This window comes from Acomys russatus, chromosome 23 (genome assembly GCF_903995435.1).
Source record: "Acomys russatus chromosome 23, mAcoRus1.1, whole genome shotgun sequence".
Lineage (NCBI taxonomy): Eukaryota > Metazoa > Chordata > Mammalia > Rodentia > Muridae > Acomys > Acomys russatus.
Window position 1 is genome coordinate 9,389,969 of NC_067159.1, and position 22,408 is coordinate 9,412,376.

Genomic DNA, 22,408 nt, shown 5'->3' on the forward strand with positions numbered 1-22,408 from the left:
AGAGCAGTCGGTGCTCTTAATGTCTGAGCCATCTCTTCAGCCCAATTTGAGTTTTTTGTTTATTTCTTTGTCCCCAAATAATTATTTAGCAAATGTTCTGCCAACTGTGGTGTTGCACTCCTATAGTTCCAGCTCTAGGACAGCCCAGGGTAGAGTGAGACCCTAGCTTCAAACAACTAACAAAGGAAAAACCCCAGAGAGTTCTTTCTACCTTTACAGTATGGGAGATTCTTTTAAAGGCCAATGTTTTGCATACAGTTTCTATTAAAAGGTTAAGATAGCGTAAATGATTTATAAACATATTTCATTAAAAAATGATTTTGCTGGGCACAGTAGCTCACACCTTTAATCCCAGCACTCAGGAAGGACAGGCGGATCTCTGTGATGTTGAGTCCAGCCTGGTCTTATAGTGAGGTCCAGGCCAGCCAGTATAGGCAGTGCTGCATAGTAAGAGCTTATCTCAATAAATAAGTAAGTAAGTAAGTAAGTAAGTAAGTAAGTAAATAAATGTAATTCTACACATACATCTGTTGGGTATCAATCTAAAAATACCTAGATCAGGAGGGTTTAAGGCTTAAGAGCAAAAATAAGAACTCGCATGTAATCTAAACCATAGCCTTTTAAAGATGATCGATTATAAATGAGCTTCAAATCACAATACTTGTTTTAAAAGCAACACTGTGCTAAAGAGGAGAGAGGAATACAATATATTTCACAGTACACAATACTCCTTTGTCTCAGGATACAGAAAGAATCCTATTCACTTTCAACACTTCTGTAGCATCTGGCACCACCTAACCCCATGACATTTGCAGGGACTCTTTTTCTGTACTTCTATGTCAACTCACAACACATTTGTTCTTTCACCCTCCCAGCTCTTTTCCTATTGCATTCTCTGACTTTATCTCTCTCTCCAATCCTCCCTATCAAGGCCAGTAAAAATGTAAAGGGCTAACGTAAGCCTGAAAGACGGCAGGTGAACAGCACCAGTCAGTCTAACAGAACTGTGAGTGCAGGTCTGCCTAGATGTCACAGTCACTACTGCTTTCTGTGGAAGGCAGTTTTTAGCTGTGACCACAGCAAAGGACTGAAAGATGCAGATCATAAAATTCAGAAGTATGTGTTCAAAGCGTGTTTGTTTCCTCAAGATGCTAGATTTTAAATGGACCATATTTAGTCACAGACAAACTAAAATCTTTAAAAAAAAAAAAATTATATTCAGAGGCCAGAAGAAGGTGTCAGCCCCATAGAGATGAAATGGTACTTGGCCAAGAGCTGCCAGGCAGGGGTGCTAGGAACTCTGAACCTCTGAAAGATCAGCATACACTTTTAACCACTGAATATCTCTCTAGCCTTTATGAACATTTTTCCCTGTGTTCAAGATACTATGAATTTAAAATAGGAACTAAAAACATTAATAGGAAAGAAAATAAAAAGAACAAAAATGTCTATTTTTGTTTAATATTTTTTTAGATAGATTCTCCCCATGGAACCCAGGGTGGCTCTTAGCTTCCAATGTTCCTCTTTCAACTCCCCAAGTTCTGATATGAACACTATATCCACCTCCCCAAACTTCTCATTTGGCAAACATTCTATTTTGTATGTTACTGAGAGCACACCTGAATTTATTACATGTAAAAGGGAAATGTTCACGATCCCTTTCACTCATGCATAAATGATAATACAACACAAATAAAAGAAAAGTGTTCAAAAACAATATTTTCATGTTGAGGCTGCTTTCACTTTCCCTATAAAAAAGTAAAAAGAAGCCATAATCTAAAATTTTCTTTACTTAAACCACAGTTAAAAATTCATCTTGTTCTCCGTTAAGCAAAAAGAAAACTTTATTCTCTTTCATGTATACAAAATTGACTGAAATTAATCTATCCTATACTGTGTATGTTCATGAGAAAAATACATGAGCTGGGGGGCTTTATTTATGTATTCTCTATCCTCTAGTGTACTGGCTTGCTGATGAGTAGCTCCTGTGTGTAAAGTACTAATGGCATTTTTCCATGAATGTTGTAGCTCATTTTTGCTTTAAAAAGGCAATTCAGTATACTTCAATGTAGTTGTACAATTTCCCTTATGACATTTGATTTATATTTTAGGTTTTATGTGGGCCTCAATACTACCAGGTATTTTACTAAATTAATTATTGGTAGTTTTAGGGATTGAACCTGGGGCTTCAGGTATTCTGGGCAACCGTTCTACCACTCAGTTATATGCCTACTCTAAATACTGGCCAGTCCTACATCTCAGCCTATCCTGCTCCAAAAATCACTCTCATTTTCTGTGTCTCAGTAATTTCAATCTATTTTCTAGTGCATGCTTAACTTTTTTGTGTCATTTTTCCTTTCTTCTATCCATGTTATGAATAACTTGATGGAGAGTGTAACTAGAAGTTACTTACTTACCTCACTACAATCTAACGCCTGCTCCACCACTACACAGAAACCACTACAGATCCTCGGCCAAATTCAGTATTCACTTTCCTGCCTTCAGTTTGAGTCGTGGCATTCTTTCTTGAAATTCATCATTCTCCTGGCTTCTCATCCCAACAAGAACCCTCCCACTTTGGTTGTTCAAATATTTTCACAGCCTTCTTTCCAAGCCCTACCCTACATTTCCTGTCACTTAGACTCTGTATGCACACCATCCCTTACAGACATTTTCTGGATAGAGGTTGCCACTCACAGAGTTTCTTTTCCTGACACGTCTTTCTCCACTTCCCATACAACCTCCCAAGGAAGGGAAGGCATGGGGACGTTACTGTAGTGTCTGCCCTTTTATTCCTTCCCTGCACCTGAGACCATACCCTACAGTGTCTACATCTGACGTAATGTCTTTCTCCAACCCACCCTTTTCCCGACAATACCACTGCACTGTGCTAGTGTGGGGTTTACAACACTCCGTGTTAATTATGCTGACTCCTACTAAGAGGTCTCTTTGCTTTTGTCACAGTCAACCCTAGTTCACTCTCTGTGATACCGCCAGCAGATCTTTCTAAAGGTAATTTTGTTGTTTCTCAGCTTTAGGTCTTACAAAATGTCCCTGCACATCAGGATAAAAGCCACATTTCTCGGTAACGCAGAAAAGGCAGACAGCATTTTCTGAGTCTGCCAGTCCTCTTATCTGGGCTACATCCTTCCAGTCATCTTATGATCTAACCACACGGGGCTGCATAAAGGCTTCCAAATACAGCCTTTATCACAGGAAATTCTAAGACTGCAAGATATAAGCTGTGATATCAAACTGTTCCTCAGACTACCGTCTATTTATTTTTTAAAAAAGAAAAACTAGTTTCAAGCCTAATTTTCTCTCCTCAGTTCCCAGACCACATAGCTGGTTTTATATTACGTGAAAAGGAAAGAGAAAACAAGAGACTGGTTTGTAAATAAGGTTAAAGTTAAATCTAACTGAAATTCAGTATCCAAACACCCCTCCCCCTGAGTCTAAAGGTCCAAACAACACTGCAAACCCTGAGACAATAAGCCATGAAACATGAGCAATGTGAAATCTAAATATAAAGGTCATGGCATTTCTGAAAAACTGGAGTATCACTAAAACTTACAAGTGAGTTATAAACATCAAATGATCTTAGAATTTTTAACATTTTGTGGTTTTACCTAAAGCAGAAAAAGACTGAAAATAGTACTGAAAACAACACAACTATACACATTCAATTACTGCTTTTTTAAAATTAGAACTCTTTAACATTTTTTGAGCATGGACCATCTCATAAATAGTTGATGAATATATGAACACAACTTTCACATACGCCACCTCCAGACAGACCTTAAACCTATGCTCGAAATCTCTTTGTTTTGAAATTACTCAGACGTCTTCTAAAAGAATCAGCACCAAAAATATTAGTAACCATTTTATTTTATTAAGTCCTACTTAAAAGTTATATAAGAATTTGCTTATTTTGTTTGTTCCTTTACTTGTTTAGTCATCTCAATAGTCCCTACGTTCTATTGTTAAGAATTTAGCAAAAGTCATATGAATTGTGGCGAGCAACTGAATTTCTAAGTAGCGTGACCTTTTTGAGGTCTACTAAAACAACTCTTACTTTGCATCTAAGTAAGTAAGCAAGCAACACCATTAGGGATTCAGGGATTAGGGTAAAATGTATTATAGTAATCAGACAGTTTTATTTTGACATTTGTTGAATATAGACTTTTATAAAAAAATTTATATTTATCTCAAACCAAAAAGAAAGAAGAAAGAGGATCTATAATAATTAATTAAAAACCAGGTGGTAGAGGCTGGAGAGATGACTCAGTTGGTTAAGAGCACTGACTACTCTTCCAGAGTACCTGGCAGTGATGCCCAGCACCCACAGGGTGTCTCACAACTGTCTCTAACTACAGTTCCAAAGGACCTAATGTCCCCTTCTGAGATATCCCTTCTACAGGCATTGAATGCAGGCAAAATATCCACACATAAAAACAAATCTAACAAAACAAACAAAAAATAAAACACAACAAACAACAAAACTTACATGGTGAATGCCATCCCAAGCACATTCCAAGCCTAGTTCACTCATTAATCATTATGGAAAAGTACTGATCAACAGGTCGGAACTCTCCATTCAGGTCAAAAATGCTCGTATGCATTTCATTTTTAAACTCAGACAACCTAAATAGTGTGCTGTCAAACGAATTATTAATCATTGGTTTGGGGCTGGAGAGATGGCTCAGAGGATAAGAGTACCGCCTGTTTCTCCAAAGGTCCTGAGTTGATTCCCCAGCAAACACATGGTGGCTCACAACCATCCATAATGAGATCTGGTGCCCTCTTCTGGCCTGCAAGTGTACATGCAGGTGAAACACTATACATAATAAATGAATCTTTAAAAAAAAAGATTACTGTTTTGTAGATTTGTAAGTAAAACAGTATAAAATATACTAAAACCTAATTAAATTATGGTATTTAAAGAAGGACTCTGTTCCTTGTTTAAAAAAAAAAAAAATCCCCCCTTTTCTTAAAAAAAAAAAAAACCAAACCAAACCAAACCAAAACCATTATTTTTAACGCCAGAAGAGGGTGTCAGATCGGATGGCACCAGAGTTACAGCTGATCATGGGTCATCTGACATGGGTGCTAAGAGCTAAACTCAGGTCCTCTACAAGAGCAGAACATGCTCTTAACCACTGAGCCATCACTCTAGCTCAGAAACTCCTGAAAATAAATTCATATGTCAAGATAAAATATGGAATTGAGGTAAAAAAAAACAGTAGGCTAAAAGAGTGAGTTTGGAAAGTCCAGCGAGGGTGAGCAAGGACCTACAGCTTTTCCTTCTCCTTTTAAAATGCTCACTGCATCATTCTGGCACTTCCTTCCCTCACACAGTGACATATGAAAAAGAGAAAATAGTTTACTTATAAAATTAAGTCAATTTAGTGGTGATCAATTTTTGATACTTAGTATCTAAGCAACACTCTACATGTTTAAAAGAGACCAACAAGAAAATCATCATTAAGTATTACTTACATTCCAAATCGCAAAGTTCCAGAAACATATGTTTGCCAGTGCGCACAATAGAACATGAATGTTCCAGCAAAACAACAAAAAAACATCCAGTCAGGATTCGTCCCAAGTTGCACTGCAATACAAGTTCCAAGAACCACAAAAACTGCGGAAGAAAAGTGACAACTGAATGGCATCTATAACATCAACTGAGCTAAAAAAACATCTTCAATGAGATACAAATAATCCATTCCAGGTATGTGACATTTACGTGTCTTTTACATCATAATTTCAATGTCATATATACATATGTGTATATATATACACACACATATGCATTCGTACATACATCCATACACACACACATACATATGTCGCTCAGCTGACGCAAAGTTTTTCAAAGCTACCTAAATATTTTAGCTTGTTTTTGAAAATTCTCTTTTCTTAGGAACAGTAGTACTAAATGACATAATCGTGGTAAATAAATAGCAGTAAGTGTTTCAGGTGCTTGTTACCAAGCACATGCCTATCTCAGCACCCAGGAAGCTGAGGCAGGGGGACAGAGTTCAAAGCCAGTCTTAGCTACACTGGAAAACAGACGCAGAGACCCACAGCCAAACAATAGGCAGAGCTCAGGGAATCTTACGGAAGAGTTAGGATTGAGGGAGCCAGAGGGGTCAAGGACACCACAAGAAGACTTACAAAGTAAATTAAGCTGGGTCCATGGGCGCTCACAGAGACTGAGATGTCAGGGTAATTTTTATATATCTGTGTTTGTTTCTCTTAGTTTATTTCTTAAGTTGGCTATCACACAAATAATTGAGACTTTTATATTTGTTTAGAAGGCTTTACAACACAGGATAACATAGAGTTAAGAACAGGCTTTAACTGCTCAAGATTGTGTTGTAAAGCCTTACAATTCAACTACGCTAATGTAAACCACTGCCTGCACTTTTTCTTCCATTCTTTAAAAAAAAACTGTACAACAAGGTGCTTCGATATGTGTAATAGTCACTAGAATTAAGAAAATGAACCTAGGCATCACCTTAGTAAATTATCAGCATACAAGGCAGTATGACTAGCTGTAATACTTAGGCTGTATGTTACATGTCCAGACTTGATCACATCACTCCTCATCCAAACCCTTACAGCTTACTTGGAAGTCAAGTGTATAATGCATTCCTGACCACCCGCATTTAGGATTCATTTAAATACAAGGTCATGGACTACCAGTCACCCACGACTGTACTTCCATCTAAAACTACGACATTTGTGATAATGACAATTATAGTTTTAAAAGAAGAGATCCTGGGCTAGAGATGGAAACAGCAGTAGAGGACTTGCCTAGCCTAGCATACACAAGGCCTTAGGTTTGAACCCCAAGCACTGGAAAACCAAAACCCAAAGCCAGCCAACTAACCAGCCAAACAAACAAAAACCAGCCAAAATCAATACTTCGGGTTAAAAACAGAAAAAAAAGCAAGTTTAGGCTCTAAATTTCCCAATAATGCCAACAAAGAACAAGCATTAAAAAGAACAACTTTCAAAAAGCACTAAAATTTAATATAAAAATCATCTGTTTGAGAACTAAATTTATTTATCCCAACACTGGTTATCACATTATTTTTAACAGTTAATAACTATCGGCCCTAAAAACCAACAGTACCTGTTGATAGCGAGTCACAGCCATGATCAAAAAGTTCTCCCAAGGGAGAACTACTGTTGGTTCTTCTTGCCTGTTTCCCATCTATGGCATCCAAAGACTGGTAAATGAAAAGGCCACATGCGCAAGCCACGTATGCCCAGAGAGGTGCCTGTGAAGTAAAACAGAAAACCCACAACACTTAAGAGTGTTTTTCATGATTAAGTTTGGCTAATAGATTTCTCTAACAGAAATTTAATCTTTGTTTCAATGGTGTGTGTGCACACCCCCAACCCGTGAGGGTCAGAGGTTCTCTCCTTTGACCATGGGAGTTGGGAGTCCAGGAATTGAACTCGGGTCAACTGCTTTTACCTGTCGAGCCCATCTCACCAGCCCAATTTTCTCTTCATTCTCTAGAAAATTCTCCTGGTTGAAAGCTGTATAGAAGATGACAGAAACACCAAATAATAAAGAACTTATTGAGGGCTCAAGTAACTGGGATTGTTGGCAGGACTAACGCCCTGTTTTTTAAGGTATTCAAGGTCTCTGTTAAACTAAAGTCCCTGGGTTCTGTAATCAGGGATTGATTCATCAGCCAAATTTCTAAAGTATAATAATCTGCATCTGTGCTAAATATGCACAGACATTTTTCTTATTTTCTTAAATAACAACACACATAGCTACTTAAAAGCATGTATACTGCATTGGGTATTATAAGTAATCTAGATTATTTTTTACATACTATGGAAGGGTACATGCGGGCTATATACACATAAACTATTTTGGTGACTGTAGTTAGGCATCTGCAGACTCATTTCTGTGTGGAAGTAGTAGAATCAATCCTTTACAATTCCCAGAGAACAACTGTGCTCTGGAGGAATTTTTCAGAACTCTCATGAGGGATTATGGTGCCTTCTCTAAATTTCTCCGAATATTTAATCAATATAGTAGGCCTGCATGGTAACCTAATTATAATTCTAGCATTTGGGAGGTGAAAACAGGGGATCAGACATTCAAGGTCAACCATGGCTACGTACCTAGTTCAAGGCCAGCCTGGGCTTCTTGAGACTCTGTATCCGTTTTTGTGGTTTTGAATCACGTGGCCTGGTCTAGCCCCAAACTCTCTATGAAACCAAGCATGGCCCTGAATTCCTTCTGACTTTGCTTCCCAAGTTCTGGGATTACAGGCCTATAGTACCACACCTGACTCAAACTTTCCTTACTTTATGAGGGAGGGTTTGACACAGTCCAGGCTGCCTGACTCAAATATCTGGGTAGCTGAGGAGAGCCTAGAATTTCTGGTTCTCCTGATTCTACCTCCCTCCTTAGACCTGGATTACAGGAGAGTGTCACAATACCTGGAAATGCTGCCTAATCAAGTAATCAACCCCACAAAAGAATTAGTAGAGTTTCCCTTTATTTCATTAGGGAAATACTAGATCCAATAGCAATCAACACATTTCTCACGTCTTCATAGCAGAACTTCTGGTTCCCAATGTGGTGAATGCATATACTGAATGTTTTAGAATGGCTAACAATACAAATATTTTTCCCATTTACTTTCTCAAGCAACTTTTTTGTTTGTTTGTTTGTTTATATTTTGAGACAGGGTTTCTCTGTGTAGTCTTGGCTGTCCTAAACGCTTTGTAGACTAAGCTGGCCTTGAACTCACAGCGATTTATCTGTCTCTGCTTCCCTGAGTGCTGGGATTAAAGGTGTGTGCCACCACGCCCAGCTAATCAACCTGTTTTTAACATGCTTTTTAATGAAGATTTATAGAAAGACCCTAGGGCAATGTAGTGCTGGTGTGCAGAAGCCTTAAACATTATTTTTCAAGTATTTATAGTTATATTATTAAAGGATCCACCCAGGAAGTGGGTGGTACCATCCCATGCACTGAGGTCCCAGACTGAGGACGGAAAATGGAGGCAGGTGGCTGAGCAATAGTGTTCATCTTTCTCTGCTTCCTGATTGCAGACACAATGTGACCACTGCCTCATGTCCCTGCCACCTCTGCCCTTCCTGCTACTTTCCACATTTCCCTCAAACCCTGAGCCAAGTAAATCCTCCAGTTGCTTTTGTCAGATACTCTGTCAAGTATTAGGAAAAGTAACTAATATATTAGATAAAGAGGAAGATTTTTACTTTTCCTTTTATATCTTTTTTCTTTGAATTTCTTTTTTTTAATTAATTAATTTATTTTTTTATTAATTTATTCTTGTTACATCTCAATGTTTATCCCATCCCTTGTATCCTCCCATTCCTCCCCCCCCCCATTTTCCCATTATTCCCCTCCCCTATGACTATTCCTGAGGGGGATTACCTCCCCCTGTATATTCTCATAGGGTATCAAGTCTCTTCTTGGCTACCTGCTGTCCTTCCTCTGAGTGCCACCAGATCTCCCCCTCCAGGGGACATGGTCAAATGTGAGGCACCATAGTACGTGAGAAAGTCATATCACACTCTCCACTCAACTGTGGAGAATATTCTGACCATTGGCTAGATCTGGGAAGGGGTTTAAAGTTTACCTCCTGTATTGTCCTTGGCTGGTGCCTTAGTTTGAGCGGGACCCCTGGGCCCAAATCTGCCTATCATATTGTTCTACTTGTAGATTTCTAGGACCCTCTGGATCCTTTTATTTTGCTATTCTCCCATGCGTCTCTTATTTAGAGTCCCAATAGGATGCCTTCCCCTCTGTCCCAGTTTCCTGGTAAGTGAAGGCTTTCGTGGGACATGCCCCTTGGGCTAGTATGCAGATATAAGTGAGTATATACCATTTGATTCTTTCTGCTTCTGGGTTAACTCACTCATTATGATCATTTCTAGCTCAATCCATTTATCCACAAATTTCGGGAATTCCTTGTTTTTAATAGCTGAGTAGTATTCCATAGTGTATATGTACCACAGTTTCTTTATCCACTCTTCTACTGAGGGACACTTAGGCTGTTTCCATGTTCTGGCTATTATGAATAAGGCTGCTATGAACATGGTTGAGCAAATTTTCTTGTTGTGTGCTGGAGCATCTTCTGGGTATATTCCAAAGACTGGAATAGCTGGGTCTTGAGGAAGCCCTATTCCCAGTTTTCTGAGATAGCACCAGACAGATTTCCAAAGTGGCTGTACTAGTTTGCATTCCCACCAGCAATGAAGGAGTGTTCCTCTCTCCCCACATCCTCGCCAGCATGTGGTGTCGCTTGAGTTTTTGATCTTAGCCATTCTGATGGGTGTAAGATGGAATCTCAGAGTTGTTTTGATTTGCATTTCCCTGATGACTAAGGAGGTTGAGCATTTCTTTAAGTGTTTCTCAGCCATTTGATACTCCTCTGTTGAGAATTCTCTGTTTAGTTCCAAGCCCCATTTCTCTATTGGGTTATTCGGTTTGGTGGTGTTTAATTTCTTGAGTTCTTTATATATTTTGGATATTAGACCTTTGTCAGATGTAGGGTTGGTGAAGATTTTTTCCCAGTCTGTAGGCTGTCGCTTTGTTCTCTTGACAGTGTCTCCTGCCTTACAGAAGCTTCTCAGCCTCATGAGGTCCCATTTATTAATGGTTGACATTAAGGCCTGGGCCGTTGGTGTTCTGTTCAGGAAGTTGTCTCCTGTGCCAATATGTTCCAGGCTCTTTCCCACTTTTTCCTCTAAGTGGCTAAGTGTTTCTGGTTTTATGTTGAGGTCTTTAATCCACCTGGATTTGAGTTTTGTGCAAGGTGACAAATATGGGTCCAGTTTCATTTTTTTACACATAGACCTCCAGTTAGACCAGCACCATTTGTTGAAGATGCTATCCTTTTTTCATTGAATGGATTTGGCTTCTTTGTCAAAAATCAAGTGACCATATGTGTGTGCATTCATATCTGGGTCTTCAATTCGATTCCACTGATCAACCAGCCTGTTGCTGTGCCAGTACCATGCTGTTTTAATTACTATTGCTTTATAGTACAGTTTGAGATCAGGTATGGAGATTCCTCCGGAGCACCTTTTATTGTACAAGATTGTTTTAGCTATTCTGGGTTTTTTGTTATTCCATATGAAGTTCAGAATTAAACTTTCAATGTCTTTAAAAAATTGTGTAGGTATTTTGATAGGGATTGCATTGAATCTGTAGATTGCTTTTGGTAGGATGGCCATTTTTACTATGTTATTGAATTTCCTTATATACTACTTTCATCTTTTGAAAATCAGTAGAAATTAACTATGTAGAGACGCTGTGAATGTGCTATTTTAATTTCCATTTCTTTTTTCTATACTAGAAGTTGAACAAGTTATTCTATTGAATTAAATCAAAAGCACAAAACTTATCAACAAAAACAAGTGAGTAAACTAAAAACATTCATGATAAAAAAAACAAACAAACGAACAACAACAAAACCCAACCCAACCCAACTCAAAAAAAAAAAAAAATCCCTGTATTTAAATTGAAAAGTCTTGCTATTGTGGTTTAAAAATGTTCTCGCTCCACAGCCTTGGTTGGGCTGGAAATGGACACCTCTCAGTTTAGCCTCTCAAAAGCTAGGGCTACAGCATCACCACACTCTACAAGTCAGATGTCTGGCTTATTCCTTCTCCTCTTCCTGCTCTTACAGCGGTGCTGGAACCTCAGTAAAACTTACTAGAGACAAGACAGCTCACTTAAATTTCACGTGTATGAAACAGTAATACTAACTTCCTTTACCTATCTTATGCGGCAAGGGTAACTCTGAACACACATAAGGCTGCAAGAGTAAATGGACATTAGTTTATGGTACTAAGACCTACGCTAACGCTAGGCGTGGTGGTGTGCCTCTGTAGTTCCATCCCAGCACTTGGAAGGCATGGGCATGGGGACAGACAGTGCTCAAAGCCAACCTGGTCTACACAGTGGCTTCAGCCTGAAACAAAGTGAGGCGCTGTCTCAAAAAACCCAAAAATGTTAAGTTGTTTTTTAAAAGATATCTTTCTCATTTTTAATTACATATATGTATATGTGTCTATGTTAGTGCAGGTGCCCATGGAGGCCAGAAGACAATGTGCGATCCTTTGGAGCTTGAGTTACAGATAGTTACAAGCCACCAGATTTGAGTGCTAAGAGCCTAACTCGGCAAGAGTAATGTGGCTTAACCACTGAGCTATCTCTCTAGGCCAGAAATGTAAAAAAAAAAAAAACAACAGCAATAAAACAAAAGCCTACTAGGTATGCTAACACATGCTTATAATCATACTTTTAAAAGAAGAAAATTCTGTTTCAATAAACAAGTAACAAAACCCCAAACAAAACCCAAACCCAACAACGAAAGAAACAAAATCTAAGCTACTAAGCTGATAAAATTTAAATATTTTAGTAACAAACAGATCAAGGGGATATTTTGGTCTCCATTTATAAAAGAGGTTGCCATTTCTATCTGGAGAATTTGATTAACTTAATTTTGTTACTCATCTACCAGGAGTTTCCATATCCTAACAAAAACAAATTCCCCTAAATCCATTCAAATAATGAACTTCATTTCTAATAGGAAGATTGGGATCTACAGGCAGAGGCTTTAAAGAGAAGAAAGGGAGAAATGATGTAATTACATTATAATCTAAAAAATAAAGCAATTATTAAAAGATAAAAAGATTAAAACGTTTTATCATAAAAATACATAAAACATTCATAACACGTACGTAAAACTTCATCATTACTTCTGGTAAAAGACACAAGAGAATCAGATATAATGAACTAAAACTTTCCTGGGTGCTAAATCTATACAACTTTTAATTTTAAAATATGAGTAAACAAAATACAAAAACTCAATGGTAACTCAGATGTCTTATCATATCAGAAATCAGGAATGGGAGGGGCTATAAGGAAGAAAGTTAAACAAGAATTGCCTTCTATTTACTGAGCACTGTGTGCTAGCTATCCTGAATACTCTAAATCTCAACACTACAAATGAGACTTAGACAAAGGGGTTGTAGACGAGGAACCATACTGACAATCACAGAAGATAGCTATAACTTAGTCTAAGGCATCTTGAACTGAGTCTAACAAGTATTTCTACCATGCAGCTTTGAAAGCCATTACCCCTCCATGCAGAGCACTGAAAGAGTGCTGAAGTCATTTCCAGCTTGAGTCTTCCTATTCTGTACTCAAGAAAATCCAATCACTTAAGAAAACTGTAAGAAAGTTATCACAGAGAGCCATGGTTACCTAGTACATTCTGGGTGTTCAATAAATGATTAATGTCTGAGTCACTCTTAAACCTTCTCTCACTCCCTCATCCTCTTTCTAGATCTGGTTTAGGATGATTAGAATCCTTCCATTAAAATCAACCACCTCCTTGCTGTTTCTTTCAAGGATACATAAATCTAGACCACAATTCTTTGGAATTAGAAGCCCAGGCTTCAGACAACCCCACGTGAAATAGCTCAAAGCACATGTGACATCATTAGACAATGGGGTTGGTCTTTGCTCTGTAAGTATCCTGACTGGAAATACTGCAAGCTATTTGAGAAAATAAGCCAGGTATGGTGGGGAATGCTTGTAATCTTAGCACAAGATAGAAGTTATAGAGTTTGAAGCCAGTCTAAGCTTTAGAGCAAAAGTCTGTCTCCAAAAAAGGAGAAACAAGAAATACATTCACACACTCCGCAGGAACCATGTTCGCAGAATAAGAGAGGAGTTAAAAGAAAAAAAGAGAAATGTGGAACAAATGGCCAGGTTAGGCTTGTCTTAAACTTGCTGCAAAGCACCACTTGGCTTCCAACTCATGATCTGTCTCGGCCCCCTTCCTGCTGGGTCACAGCTATCTGACACCACACTTGGCTGAAAGAACACTTTTGAAAAGCCTTGTTTATACTCATGGCATCTCAGATACCCCTTTCCTCCTGTTTCTGTTAAGCAACAGTACTATACAAAGTAGGAAGGGCTTATGCAATTCACTAACGTGTGATAGACATTAAAAATATTTAAATAGTTACCAAATAGCCCTGAGGATATTTTGCCTTTATATAAAACTGACCTAAGAATCCCAATTACAGTGTCTCTACTGAAATGTTACTGTGGTTACGGCAACACTCTTACCTGCTCTGTAGCTGTAGGGCAGTAGAAGATTAACAAAATAGTTGTGCAGATATTTATCGACAGTCCAATGATGGTGATGAGATTTGGGGCGATCCATGAGGGCACTCTTCCGACTAGCCATTCCCAGTACCCTTGCATTAAGGGCTCAAGAAGGGACCGTCCAGCACTCTGATATCTGTGTTCTTCTAGCCGTTTTAACTGGTGTCTTGACAGTGGTGGTGTTGGTAACTGAAACAATTTATTTAACACACACCCTGTAGTACTCATATGCCCGAAGCCCACAGGGGACTCCGGGTGAGAATCGCCACATCGTTTCCTTGTTGATCGATGCCCACTCATGGATCTTGATTTTCTTCTACTTGGAGACAATGATTTATCTTGTTTGGTGGACTTCTGTGGCTATCTACCTGGGAGTGGAGAGGGATACAGTACCAGTAAATTAAACAAACACACACAAAAAATCAGCCTAACAGAATTAGCATCAAACAGGAAACTGATGTAGGGACTTAATTTTAGTTCTAGCTCTTACTAAGAAGTATATAAATGTCCTTTAAGTGAAATTATAGGACCGTAACAGTCATATACCTCCATACTTACAGCTTATCTGATTCTGCTGCTCACAGTCCCTCTTACACTGCTTTCTAGGTAACAATGGGATCACATGTTGGAAACAAGCTAATGATTTAACTTTTGGTTGTGAGCCTAGGCTTTAATGGCTGAGCCATCTCTCCAGCCCAAGCTAATCATTTTATACACAGATACATACATAAGCACATATGTATCGAAAAGGAGGTGCTAACCTAGACAATTAGTATTAAATGAATAACTTAGCTGAAATGGAGTGTGTGTGTGTGTGTGTGTGTGTGTGTGTGTGTGTGTGTGTGTGTGCTGCTGAGGATTAGACCCAGGGTCTTCTTGTACATGCTACGCACGTGTTCTACCACCAACTTACAACACTGCCCTCTTAAACTACATTTTTATTTAATGATCATAGATAATAGTTACCAAGCACTTATACCCCCAAACTAAGAACACTTTATAAATTACTTAATTTCATCCTCATACCAACTCTAGAAGTGTGGAGTGTGTATGCTAACTATCCTAATTTTTATGGGAAAAAAGAAACCCAAGACAGAGAGACTAATTAACATGTTCAAATCATATAGTGGTTAAGTGATTGTCAAACATAGGGTTTCCATTAAAACTAAATCAAAGATAAAACTTACTGGTGGAAAGGAATGTGGACAGTGAACTGTAAACAGAAACAAAAAGCTATGACAATAGCACTATATAGACACGTACCAGCAGGCTGGCCTGATGAAGTGAAGTACTAAGAATACAAAATGGGCTAAGTGACAGCCATAAGGACCTTTGAGTGCTTAGTACTTGAAGAGCTGCACTTGAATTAGAAAAGGTTAGAGATAATTATTATAATTAAGCATATAAGAAAATGATTATAGGAGTCTTTTCGATATTAGTAGGATTACTTCTAGTAATCACATGGACAAAATAGAATAAAAATTAGCACATGATCTCAATGGCTTTAAGTGATGAGGGCTTATAGTGGGGAGATAAAATGTTAGTACAAATGACAGTCAAGTCTACTGGTAATATCTATTTTGTAGGAAAAATAAGCATAAAGTTCTTAGAGACTCAGTATAAGAGGTGAAAGGAAGAAAAACGTCAGCCACTAGAGTCACACCACTAAAGGGGAAGCTGGGAAGTTTCTAGCTTGTCATCCTTTGGGGTGAGGGGTGAACTGGGAACTTGGGACAACTCAGGAAGGGGAGGAATACATGTTACTTTCCTTTTTCAAGTGCTAGGTACTAAATCCAGAGCCTCCTACTTGCTAAGCAACCAGCCCTTTCTTTGCTGAGAGTACACCCTCGGCCTAAAGTGGGGTTTGTTTGGTTTTTTAGATGAAATCTCAGTACGCTGGTGTAACAGCAGCACCAGTGTAGTAGGACCAACCGCTCTCTGACTGGATTTACAGTCCACTGTACAAAAGGGCTGCAACACCAGGAAGGCTGAGAGTCACTGTGCTAAAGGAACACAGCGATAAGACAGCTCCTAATGACATTACGGTACATCCACAGCAGAGCATAGCCCCGCGCCGCCAGCATCCACGAAGCATCTTCCTGTACTAGACAGGAACTAACGCAGAGTAACTGGGCAGCGTGCACAGAGTGAGAGATCTGAAGCACTCAGTTCCAAAGGGGATGTCTTCATCAAGCCTCTCCTCTAGGCTCAGGGTCTATGCGGAACAGTATTTCCTTCATGGCTCCAAGAAAATAATGTCCTCAATATACAAAAGAACTGATGCACATATGAATTCACAGTGACGGTGGCAGCACATACAGGGGCTGCTCAGATTCAAGCCCCATGGGGACCCAGCACTGAAAGGACATGGACACAGACATGGAGGCCATCCCTAACCCAGAAACTATCTGCAACTGATAGCCAGCTCTTATGGAATTCCTCTTGTTTATTTTGTTGGCTCAGTGTGTTTCATTCTCACACTGTCTTTGTTTTTCAAAGGCAGTACACAGAGGGTTCTAGCCTGTTTTAGCATTGAATAGCTTCAAGCAACTGATCCTAATGGTTTTAAGTTTAAGCATTTGGCAGGACCGGCTGACGAACTGATACTTTCCTTCTGAGTTTTTCCCCTCATGACCTAATTTCTTTTAACCTTTTATTGTTCGTTTAAAAAATACATTTTTCACAAGTTGTGTCTGATCTCGCCATTAGAGAAGTCATTTATTTTAAAAAGGCAATGAGTTTTTGAACATTTCCATTCGGCAACACTGTCTTTGTACAGCTACTAATAACAGCACTGTAAATGTGAATTCAGGCCCAAGTGCCCCTGACACACCGATGGCTATTTTACTTTCAACTCATGCCAACAGCCAGAGAGACTGCTGACACTGCTCCAGGTCACCACCACCTTCCCTCCTGCAATCTCATGGAAGAGGGGCTACGGCCAATGGGAAGACAACAGCTGCCCTTGGGTATCTGAATTTCCCCAAATGAAAAAAGCTAATGCATGCAAAAGGAGGAGATAGGCGCAAAAGGAAGCTTAAGAGAGGAAGAGCAGTGAGCATGATCATGGAAATTGGGAAGACATTACAAATAATAACAAAAGTAATCTCGACTGCTTGAAATTTTCTCGTGTGGAATGAGGCCTATGTCCAAAAAGGTATGCAAAAAATATCTTTTCTTGCCACATAAAAAACTAAAATCATAACAACAACAGCAATAACAACAACAACAAAAAAGCCACAGCAAAGTAAAAGTTCTTGCTGACTAGCCTAGGAACATACCAGTCAAAGTAGTGTTGATGAGAGAAAAGTTCTAAGTCCCAAGTGTACCTAGGCAGGCAAGGACAGTCTGAGTTCCCATAACCGGCTGGCATTGAAACCCGGTAAGCAAGCAGTAACACTACCCAGTATGACAGACATTATACAGAAAATAGGGTGTTGAGACAGAAAAGAGTTGGAAGTACACATTTTAAACAGTGGTGGAAGTCACCAAAGAAGGAAGTTTTATAGCCAGCTCAGAGAAAGAAGGAATTAGATAATTTAAGAACAGGATAAAGAATAAGCCAAGAAATGAAGAACGGGACAGAAAAGTGTCCCTTGTTCCAGTACCTAAGAGATCACAAGGACACAACAAAAGCACATCAGGTAGGCAGGACGAGGCACCATCTAATGCAGAAGTTCACAGGCGATGTGGCTAAGCACTGCGATTTTCCTTCGATTCAATGGAAAACTACCAATGAGCTTGTAACAAAACCTACGATTTCAGAGGACAGCCTGTTAACTGAGAACAGGTTTTCATAATTATGAAAGTAATTTTAAACCGAAAAAAAAAAAAAAAAGGCTGCCTGTGGAAATGTCACAATATTGACACTATGGCAACCTTTTCACTCACACTCAGTAAACACCCTCCCTCCTGTTAGAACCTGGCTCAGGGGCTCTGCTTTCATGCAGCCCTTATCTTACTTTGAAATTTTTCTGTTTGTAGAGCTTTATTTTGTCTTTATCTTCCACAATGCTCTTTAAGTTCCACAACCACGGACCATTCCTGTCGTAACATTCTTTCCCTCACAATCTCATACCATAGTCGACGTTAAAACGAAACAAACAAACAAACAAACAAAAAACCCAACACTTACTGTGATTCTTCTAGTATTTATTCAGCACTTGGATATTCTAGACTTAGAAAGATACACCATTCTAGCCCTCAAGAGCAAAAGGCTGTGGGAGTGGAGTTGAGTGGGTCTTGTCCTCAACTGAGTTAGATTATTTGCCAGCCAATAAAACTTGTTGGAAGCATACAAGGGATGCTACCTGACAAAGCATTTTCCTGTGCTGGGGTGTGTGTATCTATATCTATATCTATATATATCTTAATGAATACATTTACTAAACTCAGTCTGTGTGTTTTCAACTCTCCCACGCAGAACACAGGTTAATGGCACCTTATTCTTGCTATGGATGAGGGGCACATCTGATATATATCAAGTTTAAAACACAAACAGAAACAGAAAACTCAGCTGCTTAGGAGACCGTAAAGTAAACGTATACAATATCCAACTTGCATGAAATTCTACAACTTCCCTTCCACCCCATCCCCACCCATGTTTAAGGTTTTTATCTGCACTGATTCAGCAGTATGTTTGCAAGCTTTCCAGAAGGATCCACAGTACACAGCTTTCTGACCTCTGCCACTACTAAAGTAAAGTACTGAAGTAAAGTAAAAAGTACTGACAAAATTAGGGAGGGGACCATAGTAGGAAAGAGAAAGAAAAACATTAGCAAGAAAAGTAATTAATAGGATCATGGGATTAAGCTCTGCATTAATTGACAAATGATAAAATAAAACAAGTTTGGGGCTGGGTTCTATATATACTTGGAAGCAAACAGTACTGTGAAACACAACCTAGATCTGGTATTTTGCTGAAGTGAAAACTTGTGTTTCCTTAAAAAGGGAAATGGGGGGGGGGGCAAAAGCCTGGAACTGTACTCATTTTTCTGTTCTCTTAAAAACACTACAGTATGGCCCTCAAAACGAACACCACCAGCCTGTCTAGCATGTTTGACAAGGAAAATATGGCCGGGTGATAGTAGCCCACGCCTTTGATCCAGGTATTTGGGAGACAGAGGCAGGTGGACCTCCTGAGTTGGAGGCCGGCCTGGTCTACAAAGCAAATGCCAGAGCAGCTAGGGCTACGTGGAGGGAACTTGTCTCGGAAAAAAATCAAAACCAACCAACCAACCAATCAACCAACAACCAACCAAAAAACCCAACTACACCAAAAAGAGCCTAGAAAAGAAAACGCTATGCAGTAAAATGTTAATTGGTGGTAATTTGAGAGGCTGTTACAAGGAACAGTTGTGATGACCAACTGTACAGGGACTTCAGTTTTTCTCAGCATAGACTATGTAGTAAAATGCTTTTATAGCTTCAGATCTCAGGAATTCTTTGAATGCCAACAGTTTTAAACTGGTAATTCTCCAAATGTCTTCTACAGTTTCCTTGTGTCTGAGCCAGTCAATGTGACACAAACCTATTTGAACACATCCCTGACAGTTCTAAAGAAGGAAGGAAATATTTTGACCACTAAAAGATAAAGCCCCTTTTACTTGTTTAAAAGCGACTACAGATTTGCCTACTACCATCATAGAGGTTGCCCGGTGAGTTTTAGCAAAACTATATATTCAATAGCAAAACACGGCAAAAAACAAAAACAAAAAAACCTGGTAACAAAATTCCAAGCACCTAACTGGGGGGAAAAAAAAATCAAACTTGGTAAAACGTAAAGCTTGGGGTTCAGCCAAGCATTCCTGGGAACACAGGCAAACCCCCAGCAATCTCCTTCTAAGAACGCGACCGAAATTAACTCTAGCTGGCAATCTCCGAGCTTGTCAAGATGGGCTGAAATTTCTAGAAAAGTTGGTCGACACGAAGCCTGGCTCAAGCCAGGAAACACCCCCCAAAGAGAAGGCAAAGACCGCACAGGATGCTGCACGGTCCGTGGACTTGGTAACACCGGGCCAGGAGGGTGTGGACTGGCCAGGCAAGGTCGGTTCTGCGCGGCCAGCGTCCCAACCCTCGGCTCGCCGTGGGGGGGGGGGGGTGCTCCCTCCCGCGACCCACGCCTTGCATACCGCGCAGGCGCCCCTCTACCTCCGGATTCCAGAGCCTTCCACCGCCAGCGTTGGCCCCTCGCTCTCCCCACAACCCCGCGCGCGAGGCCACCCGGCGCCAGCAAGGACGGCGTTCCCCCGCACAGCTAGCCCATCCGCAGCCACCCTGCTACATCTTCCTGCCATCCCTCCACTCCTCCCGGGAGGAGAAACGCGCCTCGCCACATCCCCGCCATCCCCGCCCCTTCCCCAGGCCGGGCCCCCTGTAGTAGCCTTACCCACGAACCCAACAAGCACAAGCCTAGAAATAGCAACTCCGGGCGACTGAGTGACTGATAGGCGGCAGCACGTTCGCGACACTTTCACGATTGCCGTAAAGAAGGGACTCGGAAAAGGCTGCTGCGCGTCTCCGGTCGGCTCGGGAGCGCGCCCCGGGGCTCCACCCTGACTCCTGCCGGGAGCCTGTTGTACACCTTGAGGTTGGAGCTGGCCGATCGAGGACTGTAAAGAAGGTGGGGTGTGCGGCGGGGGAGGAAGGGGGTGGGGAGGATGGCTGTCCTAGCGCTGAGAAGGAGAGAGAGAGTACCTAGCTGGGTGTTGTCGGTGGGTGTGTTTGCAAGCCGAGGGTAAGGGCGCTGCGCGAGTCCGGTTGGTTCGCCCCCACGGGGCGCGCGAGCCACGCTGACCGGGGCAGCCTCGTCTAAGCTCAGTGAGCTTCACGGCGCACAGGGCCAGAGTCTCGAGCCAGCCCCGGGAACTCACGGGTCACGGCGGGTGACAATCGGCCTGAAGTCTTGGCCGTCCTACATTTCCTCTCTCTGGTCCCTCTACCACCAGCATGTCCCAAGCGGTACTTCGTGCCAAGTTCGGTGTCGCTTATATTAGAGGGTGTGGGTGTGTTGTTGAAGACGCTAAGGAAACCTTTGCCAGAGTGTCTTTTGTCATCCCTGTGCCCTTATACTTGGTGGAGCCTGGGGAAGTTCAAAACTGCAATCAATTGGACAACCTTGTGTTTACACAGAGCGCTGTCTGCAACCCATGGTTGTGTTTCAGGGAGTGGTCCCTCACTGAAAGGAAATTGCTGTTCTTTTGAATCCTAACAGCCGGAGTTCCGCTGAAAAGAAGCGAGACAGGAGTAAATTCTCTGGCTTTTCCAGCTTTAATTTATAAAGAAGCACCCAAATGCAACAAATTTGTGCTCCCTTAATCAAATTTTCACTTCTCCGCAGTGTAGCTGGATGCATTAAGATTTAACAGGCCATATTAGAATATAGGAAAATAATCATGTTTATGCTTTGTTTGGAGCCTGATGGTTCTGTGCACCTCTGGAAAAAGCCTGGGGCCACCTGTTTGTTCACTTGGAACATCCAGAGTTGCTTTTTTTTTTTCCCCTCACCACTTAGAAAGGACAATATAAAGAATTCATCTTATCATACCAGTGGCTGTTTAATGTTTGTGGGAAAAAATGTAACTGGATTTCTGATTCATGGAGCTTCAAAGAAAGCAGAGAAAAATGAGAGAGATGCAAAATGATTCCCTACACATTCTTAAAGTTGTGTAAAGTTTTTAAGCTATTTTAAAGCTTTCTTTTTGGTGGAGGGTACTGGAAAATGACTTAAGGCCTCTTGTTTGCTAGGCAAATACTCTACCCACCCTTTTAAAGGGTATCTCGTGAATGTTTTGACCCTTAAATAGTTAACCATTGCAATTCTAATCTAGGTCTGAAATTGCTCTCATACTTTAGTGTTTGGAAGTGAAGGTGTTTTGACAGTAGTCTTCCTGTCGCTTTGGTGTGTTGTGCCCTGCTTTGCCTCTAAGCTGTCAGTTTAAATAGCTAGAGTCTTCGAAGCCTAAACAGATACAAACACATCACACCCCAAAAACATCATCCCCAGCTGTGTATGGGTAGTCAGGACTGCAAAATTTGTAAATTGTTATAGTATTTTCTACTTATATTTCATATTATAATACTGTGTCTCAGAAATTAAGTAATTTGCCAGAAACGTAATAACTAGAAAGTAATAATTGTAGGATCAAACAAACAAGCAGCCCACAATGTTTAGGAGTTAGGGAAGTCTGTTCTGCTGAACAATAAGAAAATTG

General features: G+C 40.3%; 1 protein-coding gene across 3 annotated transcripts in view; it reads right to left on the reverse strand.

The window, feature by feature from the left end:
• Positions 1 to 20,740, reverse strand: part of Cept1 (choline/ethanolamine phosphotransferase 1) — a 39,452-nt gene extending 18,712 nt beyond the window's left edge. For 2 of the 3 annotated variants that reach the window (XM_051165439.1, XM_051165438.1), the window contains exons 1-4: positions 20,584 to 20,740; positions 14,157 to 14,563; positions 7,142 to 7,289; positions 5,500 to 5,641 (exon numbers count right to left, since the gene is read on the reverse strand). In XM_051165439.1, the coding sequence (XP_051021396.1) occupies positions 5,500 to 5,641; positions 7,142 to 7,289; positions 14,157 to 14,495 (629 nt within the window). In that variant the 5' untranslated portion in view covers positions 14,496 to 14,563; positions 20,584 to 20,740. The remainder of the gene's footprint in view (positions 1 to 5,499; positions 5,642 to 7,141; positions 7,290 to 14,156; positions 14,564 to 20,583) is intronic. The other variant, XM_051165440.1, reaches the window with a different exon arrangement.
• Positions 20,741 to 22,408: the final 1,668 nt, after the last annotated feature.